At 38.5% G+C, this 20,557-nt stretch overlaps 5 protein-coding genes across 10 annotated transcripts; 2 read left to right on the forward strand and 3 right to left on the reverse strand.

The window, feature by feature from the left end:
- On the reverse strand, positions 5,904 to 8,567 carry LOC18777314 (ycf49-like protein). 3 transcript variants are annotated; one of them, XM_020563365.1, is made up of 5 exons: positions 8,065 to 8,567; positions 7,774 to 7,852; positions 6,801 to 6,869; positions 6,452 to 6,593; positions 5,904 to 6,368 (listed from the first exon to the last, which is right to left on the reverse strand). In XM_020563365.1, exons 1-4 carry the CDS (start codon positions 8,355 to 8,357, stop codon positions 6,486 to 6,488), a joined length of 549 nt encoding a protein of 182 aa, XP_020418954.1. In that variant the 5' UTR covers positions 8,358 to 8,567; the 3' UTR covers positions 5,904 to 6,368; positions 6,452 to 6,485. The 3 variants fall into 3 exon arrangements, with proteins under 3 accessions (XP_020418954.1, XP_007209016.2, XP_020418955.1); XM_007208954.2 differs by having other exon boundaries at positions 5,904 to 6,593; positions 8,065 to 8,562; XM_020563366.1 differs by having other exon boundaries at positions 5,904 to 6,593; positions 7,774 to 7,844; positions 8,065 to 8,150.
- LOC18775892 lies at positions 8,916 to 9,923 on the reverse strand. Its single transcript, XM_007208962.2, has one exon. The coding sequence runs from the start codon at positions 9,921 to 9,923 to the stop codon at positions 8,916 to 8,918; it is 1,008 nt and encodes a 335-aa protein (XP_007209024.2).
- LOC18775900 (probable sodium/metabolite cotransporter BASS6, chloroplastic) lies at positions 10,836 to 15,010 on the reverse strand. Of its 4 annotated transcripts, XM_007209402.2 has the most exons (8): positions 14,705 to 15,010; positions 14,531 to 14,610; positions 13,287 to 13,417; positions 12,266 to 12,459; positions 11,941 to 12,193; positions 11,601 to 11,854; positions 11,446 to 11,528; positions 10,836 to 11,167 (listed from the first exon to the last, which is right to left on the reverse strand). In XM_007209402.2, exons 1-8 carry the CDS (start codon positions 14,865 to 14,867, stop codon positions 11,105 to 11,107), a joined length of 1,221 nt encoding a protein of 406 aa, XP_007209464.2. In that variant the 5' UTR covers positions 14,868 to 15,010; the 3' UTR covers positions 10,836 to 11,104. The 4 variants fall into 4 exon arrangements, with proteins under 4 accessions (XP_007209464.2, XP_020418915.1, XP_020418917.1 ...); XM_020563326.1 differs by lacking the exon at positions 13,287 to 13,417 and having other exon boundaries at positions 14,705 to 14,815; XM_020563328.1 differs by lacking the exons at positions 14,531 to 14,610; positions 14,705 to 15,010 and having other exon boundaries at positions 13,339 to 13,414.
- On the forward strand, positions 15,746 to 17,201 carry LOC18776318. Its single transcript, XM_020563541.1, has one exon. The coding sequence runs from the start codon at positions 15,922 to 15,924 to the stop codon at positions 16,525 to 16,527; it is 606 nt and encodes a 201-aa protein (XP_020419130.1). The 5' UTR covers positions 15,746 to 15,921; the 3' UTR covers positions 16,528 to 17,201.
- Positions 18,290 to 19,622, forward strand: LOC18777425. Its single transcript, XM_007210651.2, has one exon. The coding sequence runs from the start codon at positions 18,362 to 18,364 to the stop codon at positions 19,454 to 19,456; it is 1,095 nt and encodes a 364-aa protein (XP_007210713.1). The 5' UTR covers positions 18,290 to 18,361; the 3' UTR covers positions 19,457 to 19,622.

Below are 20,557 nucleotides of genomic sequence, written 5' to 3' on the forward strand. Positions count from 1 at the left end.
AACACTGAACCATGCTTAGGAAAACGTTTGTCTGCAGTTGCCAGAATTGAAGACTGAGTTAGCAATTTGTTTTGGATTTAACTTCTTCATCCGACCCTAGATTGACCTAAATGACATGTGGTTGGAAAAATGACTTTATAAACTGCAAGATAGAGGGCTCAAGGTCATCATTTGCTTAAAGGAAGCCTAATTCATGAGCCCATGAAATTGATGGTCATTCTGACCTAAGTATGAGCTAATTGTTGCTTGGTCATTCTAACCTAAGCATGAGGTGATTTATGATGATAGGAAAGTTAGGTAAGCTGATTCAAGTTGAGTTTTCCAGCAACCATAAGAAATAAAGAAGATTAAGTGGGTGTTGTTGGTGAACTAATTTTAAATGCAATTATGTGTCAGATAAAGTAGGTGTAGTTGGTAAGCTCAATTGCAAAATCTGATTCACCTAACCTATAACATCCCATATTGACCAACGGAGAGGGGGTGATGTGCCTTATATGTACATGCCTACCTCTATATAGCACGAGGCCTTTTGGGAGCTCACTGGCTTCAGGGTCGTGGGAACTCCGAAGTTAAGCAAGTTGGGGCTAAAGCAATCACAAGATGGGTGACCCACTGGGAAGTTGCTTGTGAGTTCCCAGAAACAAAATCGTGAGGGCTGAGAGGGGGGCCTAAAGCGGACAATATGGTGCTACGGCGGAGTCGATCCCGGGATGTGATAATTTGGTATCAGAGCCACTTTGCCGTGTGGTGCGAGTGTGCCAACAAGGACGTTGGGCCCCTAAGGGGAGTGGATTGTAACATCCCATATCGACCAACGGAGAGGGGGTGATGTGCCTTATATGTACATGCCCACCTCTATCTAGCACGAGGCCTTTTGGGAGCTCACTGGCTTCGGAGTCATGGGAACTCCAAAGTTAAGCGAGTTGAGGCTAGAGCAATTCCAGGATGGGTGACCCACTGGGAAGTTACTCGTGAGTTCCTAGAAACAAAACTGTAAAGATAGAGAGGGGGCTTAAAGCGGACAATATCGTGCTACCGAAGAGCCGATCTCGGGATGTGACATAACCTCTGTGCTTATAAATAGGGAGTCTTCAATGAATGAATTGAATGAATGCCTCTCAGCTCCTTAAAAACTCTCTATTTATAGGCACATGGGTTAGGTGATTTAGATTTTACAATTGAGTTCACCACCACACTTACTTCACCTAATATACAATTACATTTAAAATTAGTTCACCAACAACACCCATTTCATCTTCTTTATTTCTCATGGCTGCTAGAAAACTCCACTTGAATAAGCTCACCTAACTTCCCTACCATCAAAAATCACATCATGCTTAGGTCAGAATGACCAAGCAACAATTAGCTCATACTTAGGACAAAATAACCATCAACTTCAAGGGCTCACGAATTGGGCTTCCCTTAAGCAAATGACAACTTTTAGCCCTTCATCTTGAAACTTAGAATGTCATCTTTCCAACCACATTTCATTTAGGCCAATCCAATGTCAGATGAAGAAGTTAAGTTCAAAATGAATTGCTAACTCAGTCTTCAGTTTTGGCAGCTGCAGACAAACATCCTCCTGAGCATGGTTCAATGTTTGATGAGTGACGGACTCCAGATTTATCCAATTAGGTTGAAGTTTGGATATGTTATAGTAGATGCCCATTGGAACAACTTTCATAAGAATGTCTCCTCATCCGAGCGGCGTAGGTCTCTGAAATAAGGCCTGTAATGTGACCTATGAAACTGGACTGACAAGGGAGTGTAGCCCAAATTGGGTTTGTCTTTAAGCTCTTCTTCTATTCATCTAAATCAGGCCTTAACATGCTTGAATTACATGAATTATGCTCTCTTACTCTATTGACCTACAAAACACACAAAGAGAGGTAAATGACTCAGAATGCTAAGAAACTAAGCAAAATGACTAAGTAAATAGGACATGTATATGTATGAAATTATGAGCTTAACAACTTCATGGTATCCGGATGCAGGAGCATCCATTCATTTGATTAGCAATCTAGCTATGTTGCAACACTGTGTTCCATATACTTACTATGATTTCGTTCTGCTTGGTAATAATACACAGATACCCATCAAGTATACTAGTAACATGTCATTGACTCTTGGTTCCAGCTCTTATAGGTTAAACAATGTTTATGTTAAAGTGCGTAAAAATCTTTTGTCTATTGCTCAACTTTGTCAAGATAACAATGTTCTATGTGCCTTTGATTCTCACCACTTTTACATCTTTGATCATTCTAATGGTTCTCTACTTTTTCCAGGCCTATGTCGCAATAGTCTTTATAAATTCCCTTCCATCTCGTCTTGACTTCAAGCTTTATCTGCTTCTATTCATTCATCATCCTTATGGCATCATAGATTAGGACATCCATCTCATAAAATCATGTCATTTTAAGGTAAACAAAATCTTTTAGGATCTCGTTTCAAAAGTGATCATTCTTTTTCCAAGGGTTGTGCCTTGGGTAAATCCATGCAACTCCACGTTTTTGTTTCCAATAATGCAAGTGCTCACTCTCCTTTTTCTCTTGTGCACTCTGATGTTTAGCAATCACCTACTCCTTCTATTATCGATTACAAATATTATGTCTTATATACGATGATTTTTCTCATTTCACTTGGTTATATTTTATGAAACACAAATATGAAGTTTTTGAGCACTTTAAGAACTTTCTTTCCTACATTGCCACAGAGTTTTCTTCTTTTATGCAGCAATTTCAGAGTGATGGTGGTAAAGAATATGATAATACTTCTATCCGCGCTTTATGCATTTCTCATGGGATTTACCTAGTTTTTCTTGTCCTCACACCCTTCAACAAAATGGTCTTGTTGAACGTAAACATCGTCATATTGCTAACATGGCTTGCACTCTTCTCCTTAATAGCCATGTTCCTGTAAGGCATTTGGTTGATGTTGTTTCCACTACTGTTTTTATCATCAACCTTGTTCCATCTCCTGATTTGCAGTGGTCTTCGCCCTATTCTCGTCTTTATGGTCAAACTTCATCTTATTCTGAGCTAAGAGTCTATAGTTGTGCATGTTATCAACATTTTGGTGCTTACCTGACTAATAAACTTTTACCCAAAACTATTAAGTGTGTTTTCTAGGTTACAGTTTGTAGCACAAATTGTATAAGTGTCTTGATCGTGCTATTGGCCGAGTCTACATCTCTCGCCATGTTCGTTTTGATGAGTAGTCATTTCCATTTGCTTCGTCAAACACATAAACCGCTTCTACCTCTTATGAATGGATATGTGTTCCAATTTCACCTCCAACATTTCCATTGTTTGTGCCATAACCTCCTCCAGCACCACTTGTGCCACCACCACTTCCTGTAGGTCCACCTGTGGCACCACCACCTCCGAGACCCTTGCATAGCTATCATCGTCAACAGATTGTAATCTCTCATGGTACACGAACTACACCATCTTTCGCTCCTCAAGCTTTCGAGCCTCCTCATAAACAATACCATCTCTACTTCCACCTCCTAAGGAGTCTAAGCCTCCTCATGATAGGCACACTTCTGCTCCGGGTTCGCCTGCTGTGGTGCATCATCCTATGGTCACTCGAAACGAGGATGGCACTTTTCGATCTCGTGTTCGCACTGACGACACTATTCGATATCCTCTTCCTCATGATTTATTGGCTTATTCTTCTGTCCCTGATGATTACTACACCCAGGCTATTCGTCTCCCTAAATGGCATACATTCATGACTGTTGAATTTAACACTCTCCTTAAAAATCAGACTTGGGTTCTTGTTCCACCTCCTCCTCAGCAGCACGTTGTTAGTTGCAAGTGGGTGTTTAAGCTTAAATGAAATTCTGATGGTTCTATTGAACGATACAAAGCTCGTCTTGTTGCCAAAGAGTTCTTTCAATAACCTGGTATAGATTTTGATGAGACCTTCAATCTTGTGGTCAAGCCTACTACGGTTCGCATTATTATTTCTTTGCCTGTCTCTTTTGGTTGGCCTCTCCGCTAATTGGATGTGAATGCCTTTCTTCATGGCTATTTGGATACTACGGTCTTTATGGCTCAACCTCTGGGTTTTGTTGATCCGGCTTGTCCCACTCATGTATGTCAGCTTCAAAATTCCATATATTTTCTCAAACAGGCTCTTCGTGCTTGGATCTAACGTCTTAGCGGCTTCTTACTTCAGTTTGGGTTCCTTCACATTTGGGTCGATGCCTCACTGGTCATCTTTCGCCGGTCTTCTGATATTATGGTTCTCTTGTTATATGTGGACAACATTGTTCTAATTGGCAACTAGACCTCTCTTCTATCATCCTTTGTAGCCACCCTTGGTAAGGAGTTTGAGCTTAATGATCTTGGCCCCTTATCTTACTTTTTGGGACTTGAGGCTAATTCCACATCATTTGGCCTCCATCTTTTGCAAACTAAGTATATTGTTGATTTTCTCAAACGACATTCCACGACTGATTGTAAGCCATGCACTACACCAATTTGTGGCTCTCTTCAAATGTCTTCCCTTAATGGTCAGTTGCCTTCTGATGCTCCTGAATATCGCCATCTTCTGGGATTTATTCAGTATCTCACGTTCATTAGGCCAGACATCTCCTTTGTTGTTAATCATGTTGCTCAATTTATGAGTGCACCTAGTTCTCCACATCTGGTTGTTGCCAAGTGCATCCTTCGTTATCTGAAGGGTTCCCTTGGCTTTGGACTCTCCTTTGGTCGATCTCATGGTCCTCTCATTCTTTGTGGCTTCAATACTCGTCCTCACACCCTTCATGGTTTCTCTGATGCTGACTAGGCTGGTTGCCCTGATACTCGTCGCTCAACTACTGGCTTCTGTGTGTTTCTTGGCCCCAATCTTATCTCTTGGAGTGCTAAGAAACGACATACTGTGTCTCACTCTTCTGCCAAGGCTGAGTATCAGTCTTTGGCTCATGTTTGTGCTGACACCACATGGATTTCTTATCTCCATCACGAGTTGGCCATCCCTTCTTCTGGCCCAACCCTTCCCATTTGTGACAATATGAACACCACACATATGGCCTCTAATCCAGTTTTTTATGCTCGTACTAAACATATTGAGCTTGATTATCACTTTATTCGGGAGCACATCCTCTCTTTCTCTCACTGTGTTCATTTTGTTTTGTCTGCAGACCAGCTTGCTGACATCTTCACAAAGGGCCTTTCTACACAACGCATCTAGCTCCTTCGATCAAATCTCGTCTCTCCTATATCGTCAGATTTGCGAGGGAGTGTTAGACAGCCCACATAATCTAGCATTCATGATACATATATTGTCTTAGTCAACTCGCTTAATTGTATATTGGTGTATATCAGGGATCTGTGTTTATTTCCTTTTTTGATTTCTCTCTGTATTGTATAAATTTCCTCCTTGAGAGATGAATAATCATTCAGAAATTCTCAACTTCTACAAATCCCAATTATTTTTTGTCGAAATCTCTTTTGCCCGTTGTGGCTATACTTGGACGTACACTTTGGACTCTTGATGATGTCGGTAATTTCCTCCGAATTTGGATTAACACTTTGGGGTCACTGGACTTCCATACTTGTATTAATCCTACATGGGTATTGGTGTCTGTAATGATCCTTTGGCTTGAATTATAAATACATTATCGTCTTTATCTCAGCAACAACAAAAAAAGGCTAAAGAAATTTCGATGGGTCAACTTTACTATTGACATGTACTACAACAGGAACGTACACAGAACAGAGCAATGCTGTGAGATTTTAGGCCACAAATTTTAAAGCAATTCGGAGATCGCACTATACCATAAAACTGACATCTAGCTTCTGAAAGGACTGGCAAATTAATGGGTCTTATCTTGCCCCAAATTTGAAGGAATGTGGAACTGTAAGCTTTAATTTGAAAAGGATGGCAAATTAAGAAATGAAAGCTATGTCTTAGTAATATTCAAACGAAGAAATGTCCATCCTTTATGCTGAGAAAACTAGCATATTAGTTGCAAACTGATCAATTTGCACATAAGCTAGGATTAAATGAACACTGTCATAACTTGAATTGGATCCAGAACAAACTATACAACGAGATTAACAAGAGGTTCAACTAGTGATGAGAATACACACTTTGCCTTCGAGAAGCTAACCTCACTTGGATGACAAACTCATAAGCCAGGAAAGAAAGGGATAATTTCGAGATCATCAAAACAATTTGAAGAATTGAAGCTGCCGTTCAAAACATGGTGCCACCTGACTGTGAGACTCCTTCGAACACTTTGCATAAAACACAGAAAACGAATGCAACATTCACTAAATGAAAATGACATCAAATGAGTACTTCATTTTCCATCTTCATATAAGTGAATCTTCCAGCATTCTGTATCCTGATTCCTGCACACATACAAAACCACTAGCTTCTTCCTCGGTATGTCATCTTTACTGCCCTAACAAATAGATGTTTCTTGGTGCCTTATAGGAATAAGATCTGTTTGTGCATATACAGATACTTCAAAGATTCTTGGAGCGTTCTTCAGATGATCTGTAAATACGAAATGCAGCAAAACACATTGTAGCATTGCCGATAACTGTCAGGGCTGCTTGAAGAGCCACCAGGACCTGCAAATCATGGAGAAGCCCGAAAGTCACTGTAGATATTTGTCTCACAAGTCATTTCCGGTTGTAATTGAAGGGAAATATTCATAAGAATCTAGCAATTAGTTGCTGCAAGTGATGATCATGATCAATATTCTGTTTTGTGTTTCAACCATTTTATTTCCCTTACTCTTAAACAAATCTGCATGGAAGAGATACCACCCTTCTTACCTCAAGAGACTCAGAGTTATAAAAGAAATGCCATGTGCATGCACACAATGCTCCACCGAGCAGGGGAACCTACATCAATCAATTACATCAGTAAAAATTTAATCAAGGAGGCAAGCCATTTGAATAATTGTAAAACTACAAAGCAAGCTCTACATAAACTCCTCAACCTCCATATCCCAGCAACTGACTTGGAAACCTAAATTTTCGACTTAAAACTACATCAGAATCCACAAACTGACAAAAATGATATCAACCCATCTTAAAAGCCATCTTCTTTAAGATTAGACCCTAATCGTTTTGAATTGTAAAGTCAGTTAAATGGATATAAACTGCCATTAGTAGTACAGCTTAACAAACAAGTACTGTTGTAAATGAAATCTACCATTAGTAGTAAAGTTTCTAATCAGCTCATAAAGAGACCATTATCAAGAAATACTTGTGATTTTTATCCTACTACTGGTAACTGTATGGTGGCTTATGATAAACCAATACTTGTGATATGCTCTGAAAGAAAAGGAGGCCCTATGCTTGTTTATCTCCTCACTAGTTTGTGTTGAGAAAAGCTGAGAGCGAGTCAACTAAGCATATATATACTTATGTTGGGGCAAACAAGTAGGCTTTTACTCTTGGGTATTCTGTAGTGCTGGCCTCTATTTGGATTGTGGGGTTGGAGACGAATAGAAGGATCTTCGACAACAGGGCAGATATAGTTTCTATTGGATTTCTACCCTCATTTAGCCAACAATACAACTAATGGGAAACAAATGGGAACAATCGCCTACCAACCATTTTACTAAAACTTCAAGTATTGTACACAACCTCTAAAAAGTACTTCAATGAAGTTAGAAGTGCTCCATCATTCAGAACAAATAATTTAAACAGAGGCAACATTGTTCTTTTTTTTATGCATTTAGCCATGGACCATCCAAATAATCAAATAAAAATTACATTGCACCAAAAGAAAATAACTCACCATACCCCAAGACAGCCCTTTCCAAGATTCAAACCCAGACTTCTCCCCATACTGCCACACCAAAGCCATTGCTGTAATCCTTGCAACAAAAAATAGAATTTACAATTAACACAGCAAGCAACCATGCTCAATATAATTGTCTTCCTTTCCTTTACCTCTCTTTTTCTAGGCAACCAAACAAATGGCCAACAAGAATTCAAAACGAAAACAAAAACAATGAAAGAGGGAGAAAATTCGCAAAACCCATTTACAGAAACACCAGAAAATGATCATACGAGAGAAAATGCTCACCATTCAACGACACTAGAAACGTGTATGGCCCAGGTGGGCAAAGAGAGGGCATTGGAGGGTTCACTGAGCTGCAAGGATCCCCACAACGGTAACTCAGCAGCTGAGGCGGGTCCAATAAGGGTCAGGGTCAGGGTCAGGGTCAGACCCGCTCCGAGAAAACCCAGGGTACCATTTTGACTGAGGGGCTTTGCGGGTCGGGTCAGAGCTTTTGGGTGTGTACGGAACGTTGGAGGGGAAAGGGGTTTGTGAGGAAAAGGGAGTTTTGGGAGGTACAGTAAGGAGTTCATTGCCATGGTCGTTGGGTTTTGTTTGAAGATTTTCACTGTAAAGCTTTCGAAGCAGGTAGTTGAAGATGAGGGTACAATTGAAATTTGCTTCAAGATTGAAGGTCTTTCTGGTAATTAGGCTTTGGATAAGGTAACATACTCGTGATTTTTTAAAAAAAGATCACAATATCTATACTAAGAATATAACCACACGACTATACTATTTATAAATTATAATAAAAAAAAATTTAAAAAACTACTGCAATAAAACCGAACGGCTATACGGTTTCTTATAAATAAAAAATCCAGAGTATACCTGACGCGGTTTCCTTACATAACATTTGGGTTGACGAAGTCCTTGTAGGAATAGGAATGGGAAAGAAGAAGAGTTTGGGCCAATTTGAAAAGGCCAAGTAGATGTGAATTTTTTTAAGGGTTAATGTCAATTTATATATTCTCTTTTCATTGTTAGTGATGAACAATTGGATCTTATATCGACAATGACAATTATATACTTACTATTCATAAAAATTACACAAAAGAAAATACTTTTTCAATTTTGATGCTTAAAACTATGAACCTCCATCAATCAGTCGGCAACTTGAACCTACAGACAGGGCACGTGTGACGCAACTTCAACCATTGAACAACACAGTCTGCATGAAACAAATGAGAGCATGGCATGCACGTGACTTCTTCCCCACTCAACATCTTCTCCATGCAGACCACACAATACTCACTATTAGTACCATAATTTACTCCATCAATTTTGATTAACTTGGCTAATGCCTCAACCGAAGCTTTTGTTGCAGGCTTTGCCCTAAGCAGTCGAGCTTGATGGTCATCTGAGAGCTCCTCCATCAACATCCCCATTTCGATCAATATTTCATTTACATCCAAACCTCCTTCATAATTAATATTATTGAGCATCCCTGCAGCGGCTGCACGTGACCTTATTTCATTCAAATGCGACCGAACCAATCGCCACCTTAAAGCATCAACACTACTCGTAGCTTGGTCACGTGCCTCCTCATGTGGCTGTTGTAGCAAACCTTCACGTGAAAGCATAGAACGGAAATCATTTAACATATGTTCAACCTCCCTCCTTGCAACCATTGCATCATATTGTTGCTGTGAGATCTTACTCTGCTTGTCGACGGTGACAATCACGTCCAGCTTCTTACGTTGTCCTGCAGTAACCATACCATCAATGGCCCGTCGTATGTTGTTGATCGTGTCTTCAACGTTGTTCAACGGCTCAGTGTTATTCACAAAACGACTCGGTTTCCAGCGTAGCCTGTCTAATGGGAATGAGATGTGTAACTCATGTAACATATTGGATATAATTTCATGTGACGGTAACGATTGTAGAGCATTAAATTTGTGTGTCGTGTCGGGGTTTGTTATCGGATTTCTCGATCGAGTGGTGGTGCCGGTACCATCTTGAATAACATGGTAGCTCTTGAAGACATTCCAGGCAATTGAGACTTGAGGAAATTTCACAAGGGATTGATCATCTGGGAAGCCTCTATTTTCTACCATCACAACAACACTATAGTCATGGTCGTTCGTGTTGGGATTGAAAGCCTGCATGTTTAGGTCAAAAAGAGAGAAGAGCTATGTATTGAAAAGATTTTATTCACTTTGAGGTGATGTTACTCTTTTTGGGGTCTTCTACCTTTTATATATTGGTGATCAATGTATGAATCTGACTAGGATTAGGATTATTATTTTTCGTTTATACTTGGAAAAGAAATCAGTTTCATTACTCAATCAGTATTAGTTTCCTTTCAGGAAAAGAGTTTGGCGAATAATAAACCTTAGACAATTAGGTTTCTATCGACTTTTTATTTATTAAAAAGAAAACCTTAGACAATTAGGTAAGTTTTCTTGGTAGTTTGAGTCTTTATTTATTTAAAAAAAAGTCGGTTGTGTGTGTGTCAATCGGTTGATTCGTCTGCGGGTCGGGTCTGAGCTTTTGGGTGTGTAGGGAACGTTGGAGGGGAAAGGGGTTTGTGAGGAAAGGGGGGTTTTGGGAGGTACAGTAAAGAGTTCATGGCCATGGTCGTTGGGTTCTTTCGAAGCAGGTAGTTGAAGATGAGGGTACAATGGAAATTTGCTTCAAGATTAAAGGGTCTTTCTGGTAATTAGGCTTTGGATAAGGTACCATAAGCCTAAGGTACCTAAAATTCTCTTCTTGTCACAGCAAAAATTAAATTAAAAAAAGCTAATTGAATGTAATGCACACGAACATTCAAGATATATATATATATATATATATTTTATACAAGTGATAATGAAGGAGTAAATTGAACATAAAACCTTAGGCGCATGAGTAAAAATACTCTTAACCACTTGAACTACAACCACTTCCCTTCATTTATTTTTTGTTTTGGGAAATGTGGGTAACTTATGAGAGTCCACATAAACAACTTGGATGCTCACAATTTCATGAGGACCCCATGTACCAAAAGAAAAGGATCTACACAAACAACAATGGGAATGTTAATCTTAATTTAAATGATTGCAAAATCTATGAATATTTTCCATGTGAACCATGTTCAATTCCATAATTACTGCCTTAGGCATAATATACAAATTACAAAATGAGTTTATACAAATCCTAGCACTAGAAATTAAAAGTTTACAATTTTAAAAAACACTAAAGAAAAACAAAAATACTCTTCAATCATTCTTGATTGCACCTCATTAATATGCAAGCCATCAAGAACCACTGGGCCAACTTCAAAGAATTTGAGATCTATTTTGTCTAGTTATTCTTTCCTTTTGGCCCAAACCATGACAAGAGAGAAGCCCATCAAAGACATGATTACAGTCTGCAGGTCACAGTTAAAAACAGTGAACATGTCAATAATACACCTGGTGCAACAAAACACAAAGTAACCTTATTTTTTTGGGTCAATGTGTGTGCATATTGAAAGACAGATTAGCAGGGTGAAAGACAAAATGCGCGCATATTGCTTGGAACAAAGCAAAATGTAAATTTGAAACAATGATCTCTCCGAACTGTAGAAGAGTTCCAAGTCATCTTAGCCAAAAATGAATTGGTGAAAAGGAAAAAAAAAAAGGTTTTTAAGCCAAGACATTGACTCACAGAGATGGCCGGAGGCACTCCAACAAGTGGATCTTGGAAAAATCTGTTTGCAAGGGCAAGGGCCAGAAGACTGCTTTGCATTCCTGCAAAAGTGAAAAATTTGTTAGTTTCATAAATTCCTATAGAATTATGTACTGATAAGGCAAAGGAGGAACCTGTCTCATAGGATAGTGTTCTTTGTAGTGCTTTGACATCAGGTGTCTTATGAAAGACCATGCCAGTAAGGAAATAACCAGCTACAAAGGCGGTAAAATGAAATGCGATAATAAGCAACAAAATGGTTAGTCCAAAAGGAGATGTAACAGACTCAATGTTAATGGCAAGTGGTGCTCCAACACAGCAAGCTGTAACTAATACAGATAACGGAGGCAAAAATGGCCGAATAGCATCGCATATTCGGGGAAAGAACCTGAAGGCGAAATTACAATAGACAAGTCAGAATCTCTACAAGTGAACATTGGGCTAAAAGAATGTTATTCAGAGTTGGTGTATCACCGATTCAAAAGCAACCCTGCAGCAACTGGTGTAACTACAATCTGCAGAATGCTGGACACCATTCCCTTTACATCAACAGGCAGTCTCTTTCCGATGAGCAAGAGTGATAAGAGTGGTGTGATGATTACTGCAGTAGCAGTAGACAGTGATGTCATGACAATGCTTAGAGGGGCCATTGGCGGGTCCGTCAGAAAAGTAGCATAATTTGAGAGCTGGGCGCCGCTAACACAAGATACCAACATAATTCCAGCACCTGATCACAGATTTAAGAAAAGTTAGTACATTCATGCCAGGTGTTTTGACAGGGAGGCAGGGTGAATCATACCTACTGGAGTTGGAAGACCAAATATTGATACTGAGATAATGCCAAAAATATATCCAAGAAGCGGCTTGACAAGAAATTGGCCAATATAACCGGCAAGAATAGCTGTTGGTCTCTTGAAAGCTTCGAGGAAATCCTTTTCGCTGGAATTAACCCCCACTGCAAACATCAAAAACCCCAAGGCAGGTGCATAGTACCTGGAACGATATTGCAAGAACACAATTATAAGCATGTCCTTGGCACAATATCATTTGTTCAATGAATACGACATTTAATTTCACATCGACATAATCAAATCTAAACTTTCCACCTTCCAATAGCTGCACCAGAATACTTCAGGGCAGGAAATACAACTTAATCTGAAGTTCACTCTTCATTCTGTAATTTGCAAAATGTTTTAATCTGGATTTCAAAACAATTAGATCCCTCTGTCCATGTCTGTTTAATTAAATGAATGGAAAAGTGCAAAAGTGCCCACCACATGATCATGGGACTGTTATTACAATTTACAACAAAGGGAAGAGGCCGCAAGTCAACTAATTGTGTTTGATCATGTTTGAAGGAACCAAATTGAAACACTTCGTTATTTATAGGATGAAAAGTGTGCTTACAATAAAAGTACACGTGTTTTATGCAATGAATTACAATTTACATAGAAAATGAACTAAAGCTTCCCCGCCATGTTAGGCAGCAAAGAGAATACACAGTCAACATAGAAATAGCGAAGACCCGGTACTCCCTAATTCCAAATGCATTTTACGTAACAATCCAATATATACAAATTATATTTCTAACTGTGATTGGATGAATTTCTTCTTCTTTCCTCTTCATTCACTTAGTTTCCCCTTTAAAATAAAATGTATACACAAGGACCACAACTGCATTTAGCCAAACTCCATTTTTTAGCACAGTGATGTTAAAAGTCAACCTTCCTTGGAAGTAACTCATTGTCTCTATAATGGAATAGTGTAAACAAAATATTCAATTATTGACCAACCAATTTATCTAAACAAGGTTCAAGAACCTGTTGGTAAACCATGTGAAAGAAGGTGGAAAGACAAGAGCCAACAGCGTACTAGCAAGGGTTACATGTGGCAGGAAAGAATTTGATTTCTTCAGGACCTCCACAAAAGAAACATTATTTTGTTGAGGGATCTGAAATGAGACATACAATAATTACAATCAATATGGGCCGAAAATATTTTGCAAATGCCTTGTAAAATGAACAGTAATGAGGGGTGTAAATAAACCAAACCAAGCCGAGGTTTGGATTGGTCTGACTTTTTCTATCAGTCAAGCCCCTCATTACATTTATTTTCAAATAACTCTCTCTACTCTTTTCAGAGTACTTCTCTCGACACCCATCTTGCTCATCAATCCCCTCAATTTTCGATACATATTTACCCTTCTTTATATAATTTCGAAAAATAAAAAGAAAAATTGGAAGAAAAACACAAAACAAAATTGAGCACCCTCCCTCCTTCCATCTCCTGTCAATGTCATCAACCTTTCCCCTCTCCCCAAGCTGACCATGCGCGCCATGACTGGCCCTTTTCTTTATTTATTTATGTTCACTTGTTTTACACTTAAAAAAATTCAAAAATCGAAAGTCATTGAGGATATAGTGAATTTTTGTTTTTTTAAGGTGATTATATGAAACAAAACTAAATGACAAGGTGAAGTTTGAACCCAAAAAAAAGTAACTAAATAAAATAGTCATTTCATAAAATTTTCTTTTGATGAGGAAGATAAAAGATTGGCGTTAGAATCAACCCATTATTGTAAGTAAATTGAAAGTTGTAACTCTTAGTAAGAAAAAGATACTAAAGATTAAATTTTCTAGATGTAAAGAAAATAAAAGCATTTAGGGATGTACATTTATCCTAACAATAATTTTGATGTAAAGCAGGTGAGAACTATGTCAATCACCAAATAACTCTCCCAAGAAAAAAAACAAAAAACAAAAAACAAAAACCAAATAATAAAGATAGCAACTACATCTCTGTCAGTTTTATTTAAAAAATTATAATAGATTTAAATCCTTTAATTGGATCACTATCATTTTTATTATTATTTATTATTCCTCCAATAATGTACTCTCATCCCACTCTAACCTGATCACATTGCATAAACAATACGCAGGTGATCCGTCTACTATAATCTAATCAAACAAAGGATTGAGGTTCATAAAAGCAAGCAATAAAATAATATAAAAAATCACCACCAAAAAAAAAAAAGGTCAAAGAAAAAGTCAGGAACAGAGAGCACCTGCGGTGGTCCGGATGCATAATTTCGACCCGAATCCGGATCGAAAGAACCCGAAATCTTCTCCGATACACATCTGCGCACTGTACACAACAAACGCGATAAACCCCAATGAAAATAAGCGCCGGGAAGTAAAGAAATGTATCGGATTGAGAGACAAATGAAGAAGAAACTAACACAACAGAGGATGTGAAATCGAGCGCGAACGAAGGGAGAAGCCTCGAGACTGCGAGATTGGGATGTTGAAATAGAGATTTCGGAGCTGAATTTGGGTTCGATGATGGAGATTTAGACGGTGAATCTGACACTGCTGGTTATTGACTGGAGCATGCAAAGCCATTTTTGTGCAGCTTGCAGAGTAGGAAGAGAGACAGAGAGTCAAATTAGGTGAATAGAAATCAGACAGTCCACCCACTAGACCATTTTGACCCCAAAAATCCCAACAGACGATAACATGTTACCGGAACATTATTTTCATGAAAAATGTTTTTTTTTAGGTCAATGATGCGGACAGGTTTTAGTTTAGATTTACACAACATAACAAACTAAAACACAAAATAATATGCATTCAAATTCGAATTTCCCTACCGTAAATTAGATTAATTAGAGTAATTAATTACTTGTATAAAATAATAAATTAGAAAACATGACGCAACATGCTTGACTCCTGCAATTAATTTCTTGCCAAAAACAAATTAGTACTCAATTATTTTAAGTGCCCACAAGCTTTTTGCATAATGAAGAGAGGGATTCACTATGGCAGAGGTAATGATGCTATCTTGCTTTCTGATTAGGTCCAACGGCTGGAGGTTCTTGCAGATAGGGTGGTGAAACTTGAGGATGAAGTAACAAGAGCTAAGTTTATATAGATTTCACTTAAACAAGAAATGCCGATAATCCCACATTTCAGGAAATAAGTAGAAATAATGGAGGGAGATTAATTGGAGACTTCTAGGAACCAAAACTTCGATATCAAATTAGGTAATCATGTATCCTCCAAACGATTACACTAGAAGGAATGAATACAATAATCATAATAACGAAATTTTGGTAAAATATACGTTTTTTTAAAAACAAACATATGATACACGTACATATATATTTTTCACGTTTAAAATACATATTTTTTACAAAATTTTGAATAATTCATAAAATTCACTTATTTTTCACATATTATTGAATAAAAATTATATAGTAGCCGAACTTGACAAAATTTTGCCGAATTTAGCCTTCAATTTTAATGGTTTCTCCAAGGAGCTGCCGTTAAGCATTGTTGTCATTCTTTCTACTATGAAGAAAATGAAGGAGCAAAAGAAAGAGCCAAATGGTGAAATTCAAGAACCTTAAAGTTTGTGGTGAAATTCAAGAACCTGCAAGTTTCTGAGCCAAAAGATATGCAAGCTTTCAGTTCCAACAGCAGCCATGCCTATGGCATTTTCGTCGCGGTAGAGAAGAGAGGTTTCCCAGATAATGAATCGCTTCCCATTCCGATTCCGATTTCGATTCCTCAGGTTTCGATTCTTTTGAATGTCCTCATAAGCTACAACACTAATTCTGATAATACTCTGCGCACCAGGGCTTACGATGCAAGACTCGAACTTGATCATCCTTTTCACTCATTCAAGTTCAATTCACGAGAAATTATATCAAACATGATCGATGCAATGCGCATTCCCTTCCCATTAGACCGGCTCCGATGGAAAACACAACGTTTTGGTGGCGGCAACACAGAGCCACTTGAGGGCGTTGAGGCTATGGTAAGCAAAATAGCGCTTGTGGTTAGTGCCATGGTGGAGAATCACGCGGCTGCTGGACTTAATAACAAGCTGGGCATTCTTTTTACAATTGAGAAGGTGATTCCAATTTTTGCACAACATCTGTTTGATGAAATGCAGCAGTTGGAGGTTCAGGCCAGGGAGCTGAGGGATGAGGTGAACTCACGAATACAGACCAATGATGCTCTGCTTGACCTTTCTTTACATGGTGCTTCACAAGTCTAGGAGGGTTGGGCACGGGAACTGAGGGAAGACTGGGACTCGAATATATTATCGGATAGTGTTGTTATGCTTTCTGCTGATGATATTCATAAATTGGAGGAGTCTCGAGATAAGATATTGAGCCTTCGGGACAGTGGAGTGAGATATTGTACAGTCCTGCGCCTACTCTTAAATCTATTGGGACTATACACAGGGGATACCGACGATGGCACATTGATGGAAGAGGCTTTGAGAGAGTCATTAAATCAAGAAATGTTCAGACCAATGCCTGCAACCAGAGCATCAGTTGAGGCCTTGGATAAGTTTGTGTTTGATGGAGGGGTACTAAACGGTTCAAGCAGCGATCAACATTGTGTGATTTGCTTGGAAAGGATGTTGAGTGGGGATCAAGTCACTTGCTTGCCATGCTCTCATATGTTTCATGCCAACTGCATTGAACAATGGTTGAGGTATGGTCATATCTGTCCTCTGTGTAGGTTCAAGTTGCCAACTGATTCTTGATACAGATATATGGGATGATTGTTGTGAGAGTCCTTCAGCTTTGAATTTCACTTATTTTCCAGAATTTCTGCAGTTTCCTTTATCTACTTGCGAACGTTAATCTTTTGCAATTCCAGACATATGGGATTGATACAGAATTTGTATATAAATATATCTCAGTTTCCTATGGCCAGAAAGAAATCACAATCATTCTTGCATAGAAAGAAATTAATCCATTGATGCAACTACTTAACAAAAAGCCTCTCACATCTCTCTTCTTTATGCGCACAAACTTTCTGAGTTAATTAAAAATGGAGGTTTCAATCAACAGTCAGCATGGCCATGACCATGGTGCATTTGTGATGGGAGACAATTTTCAGTCAAATTTAATGATTCTTTGCCGACATGGGATGGGATAACTGAGCCCTGCTCTTGAGCTTTGAATTTCAGTTCTTTAATTTTTCAGAATTATGCAGTTTAAGTTAATCTAATTCCAGATATATGGGGTTGGGATTGTATTTGTGGTAAATGTGATGGCTAGCTTTAGTCTAGCTTTGACAGTCTCCTTCTTTATGTGGCAAAGTTGTGCTTGTGCTTGGGTTTCACTTAAACAAGAAATACCGAAAATCCCAGAATATACGAAAAAAGTAGAAATAATTTGGGGAAGATTAAAAGCTCTATGAAATTTTGATATCATGTTATCACATGACCTCGAAACGATTATGGTATCAAGGAATGATGAGTATAACAATGTATATCATACTAACAAAAGTTGTGCTTATCATTACTAATTGCAGTGTTTTAAATTTGGAGTTTTCAAGTGATTTTCATGATGTTTGTTCTAATGATCATTCTAACGCTACTTTCTAAAAACGTTCTAAAAATGAAATTTCATAAAAACCATTAGCACCCCATTCCCATATGTTCTGCATCATAAAAACCAACGCTACTTTCATGAAATTGTAGTTTCCAAACGATTCTGTTGGAGTAAGTAAACATATTTATTTTACTTTTAACTTGTCATTACTACTAATTGTAGTGTTTTAAATTTGGTGTTTTTCAAGTGATTTTCATGATGTTTCCGATGAACATTCTTATGCTTGGTTCCAAATTGTATTAAAACTATGGAAATCTAATGAGCTTGGGAATTTCAAGCATGTAAGAACGTGCTAAACATGGGAGACTTTTTTTATTTTTTATTTTTTTAAAATTTGGCAAAAGAAAGGCATTATAAAAAATAAAAAAATCAACGTAAGTCAAGTTTATGTTGCCTATAAATAAATACCAATTTTATTTTAGATTTTAGTCATATATATGTACCTGTGAAATTCAAGAACCTGCAAGTTTCTGTGCAAATATGCAAGCTTTCAGTTCCAACAGCAGCCACGACTATGACATTTTTGTCACGGTAGAGCAGAGAGGTTTCTCAGATGATGAATCGCTTCCCATTCCCATTCCCATTCCTGAGGTCTCGATTCTTTTGAATGTCGTCGTAAGCTACAATGTTAATTCAGATCTTTCTCTGCCCACCAGAGCTTACGATGCAAGACTCGAACTTGATCATCCTTTTCACTCATTCAAGTCCAATTCACGAGATATTTTATCAAACATGATCGATGCAATGCACATTCCGTTCCCATTGGACCGGCTCCGATGGAAAACGCAGCGTTTTGGTGGTGGCAACACAGAGCCACTCGAGAGCGTTGAAGCTATGGTAAGCAGAATGGCTCTTGAGGCTAGTACCATGGTGGAAAATCATGGAGCTGCTGGACTTAACAAGAAGCTCGGCATACTTGTCACAGTTGAGAAGGAGATTCCAATGCTTGCACACCAACTGTTCGACGAAATGCAGCAGTTGGAGGTTGAGGACAGGGAGCTCAGGGATGAGGTGAACTCGCAAATAGAGACATATCATGCTCCGCTTGCACTTTCTTCGGGTGGTATTGAACAAATAGGGGAGGGTTGGGCACGGCGGCTGAGGGAAGGCTGGTACTCACTCGCATTCCGGGCTAGTGTTATGCTTTCTGCTGATGATGTTCATCAAATGGAGGATGTTCTAGATAGGCTATTGAGCCTCCGGGACAGTATGATAAGAACTTGTGCAAACATGCGCTCTTTCTTGGATACATTGGCACAAAACACTGGGGATATCGACGATGGCGCATTGACAGAAGCAGCTGTGAGAGAGTCATTAGAGGAAGCAGTGTTCAGCCCAATGCCTGCAACTAGAGCATCAGTTGATGCCTTGGAGAAGTTTGTGTTTGATGGAGGGGTGCAACGCGGTTCGAGCAGCGATCAACGTTGTGTGGTTTGCTTGGGAAAGATGTTGAGTGGGGATCAAGTCACTTGCTTGCCATGCTCTCACATGTTTCATGGACATTGCATTGAACAGTGGTTGAGGTATGGTCATGTATGCCCTCTGTGTAGGTTCAAGTTGCCAACTGATTATTGATACAGATATATGGGATTGTTGTGAGAGCTCTTCATCTTTGAATTTCACTTCTTTTTCAGAATTTCTTCAGTTTCCGTTATCTACCTGTGAACGTTAATCTTTTGCAATTCCAGACATGTGGGATTTGATTGATACATAATTTGTATATATCAATATCTCAATTTTCTATGGTTAAAAAGAAATCACATTCATTCTTGCATAAAAAGAAATTAATCCATTGATGCAACTTTTTAACAGAAAGCCTCTCACATCTCTCTTCTTTAATTTCTGTGCACCAACTTTCTTTGTTAATTAAAAATGGAGGTTTCAATCAACAGTCAGCATGACCGTGACCATGGCGTATTTGTGATGGGAGATAATTTCTTGTCAAATTTTAGCTCTCTGTCAAATATTTCAGTCAAGCTCAACGATTCTTTGCCGACATGGGATGGGATAACTGAGCCCTGCTCTTGAACTTGAATTTCACTTCTTTAATTTTCCAGAATTATGCAGTTCAAGTTAATCTACCTTTCATTCCAATTGGTAATCACGCACAACTTTTATTTCTACTCTAAGTCGACAATTTCTTGGGGGAAAAATCTTATTCCCAAGCATTATTGATCAGAAAAAGAAATTATCATTCCTAGTCGTAATGGATTAGGATTATCTTTCCCATTCCTTCTGGAGTTCATCATTATTATAAAAGGAAACTCGTACACAGACATCAACCAATTCATTAGCAAAAAAGGTTTACTATTCGCCAAACTCTTTTCCTAAAAGGAAACTAATACTGATTGAGTACTGAAATTGATTTCTTTTCCAAGAGTAATGAAATTGAATTCCTTTCCAAGAATAAATGAAATGAAATTGAGACCAAAAAGAGTAATATCACCTCGAAGTGAATAAAATCTTTTCAACATATAGCTCTTCTCTCTTTATGACCTAAACATGCAGGCTTTCAATCCCAACACGAACGACCATGACTATAGTGTCGTTGTGATGGTAGAAAACAGAGGCTTCCCATACGATCAATCCCTTGTGAAATTTCCTCAAGTCTCAATTGCTTGGAATGTCTTCAAGAGCTACCATGTTATTCAAGATGGTACCGGCACCACCACCCGA

Source organism: Prunus persica, chromosome G5 (assembly GCF_000346465.2).
Source record: "Prunus persica cultivar Lovell chromosome G5, Prunus_persica_NCBIv2, whole genome shotgun sequence".
Taxonomy (NCBI): domain Eukaryota; kingdom Viridiplantae; phylum Streptophyta; class Magnoliopsida; order Rosales; family Rosaceae; genus Prunus; species Prunus persica.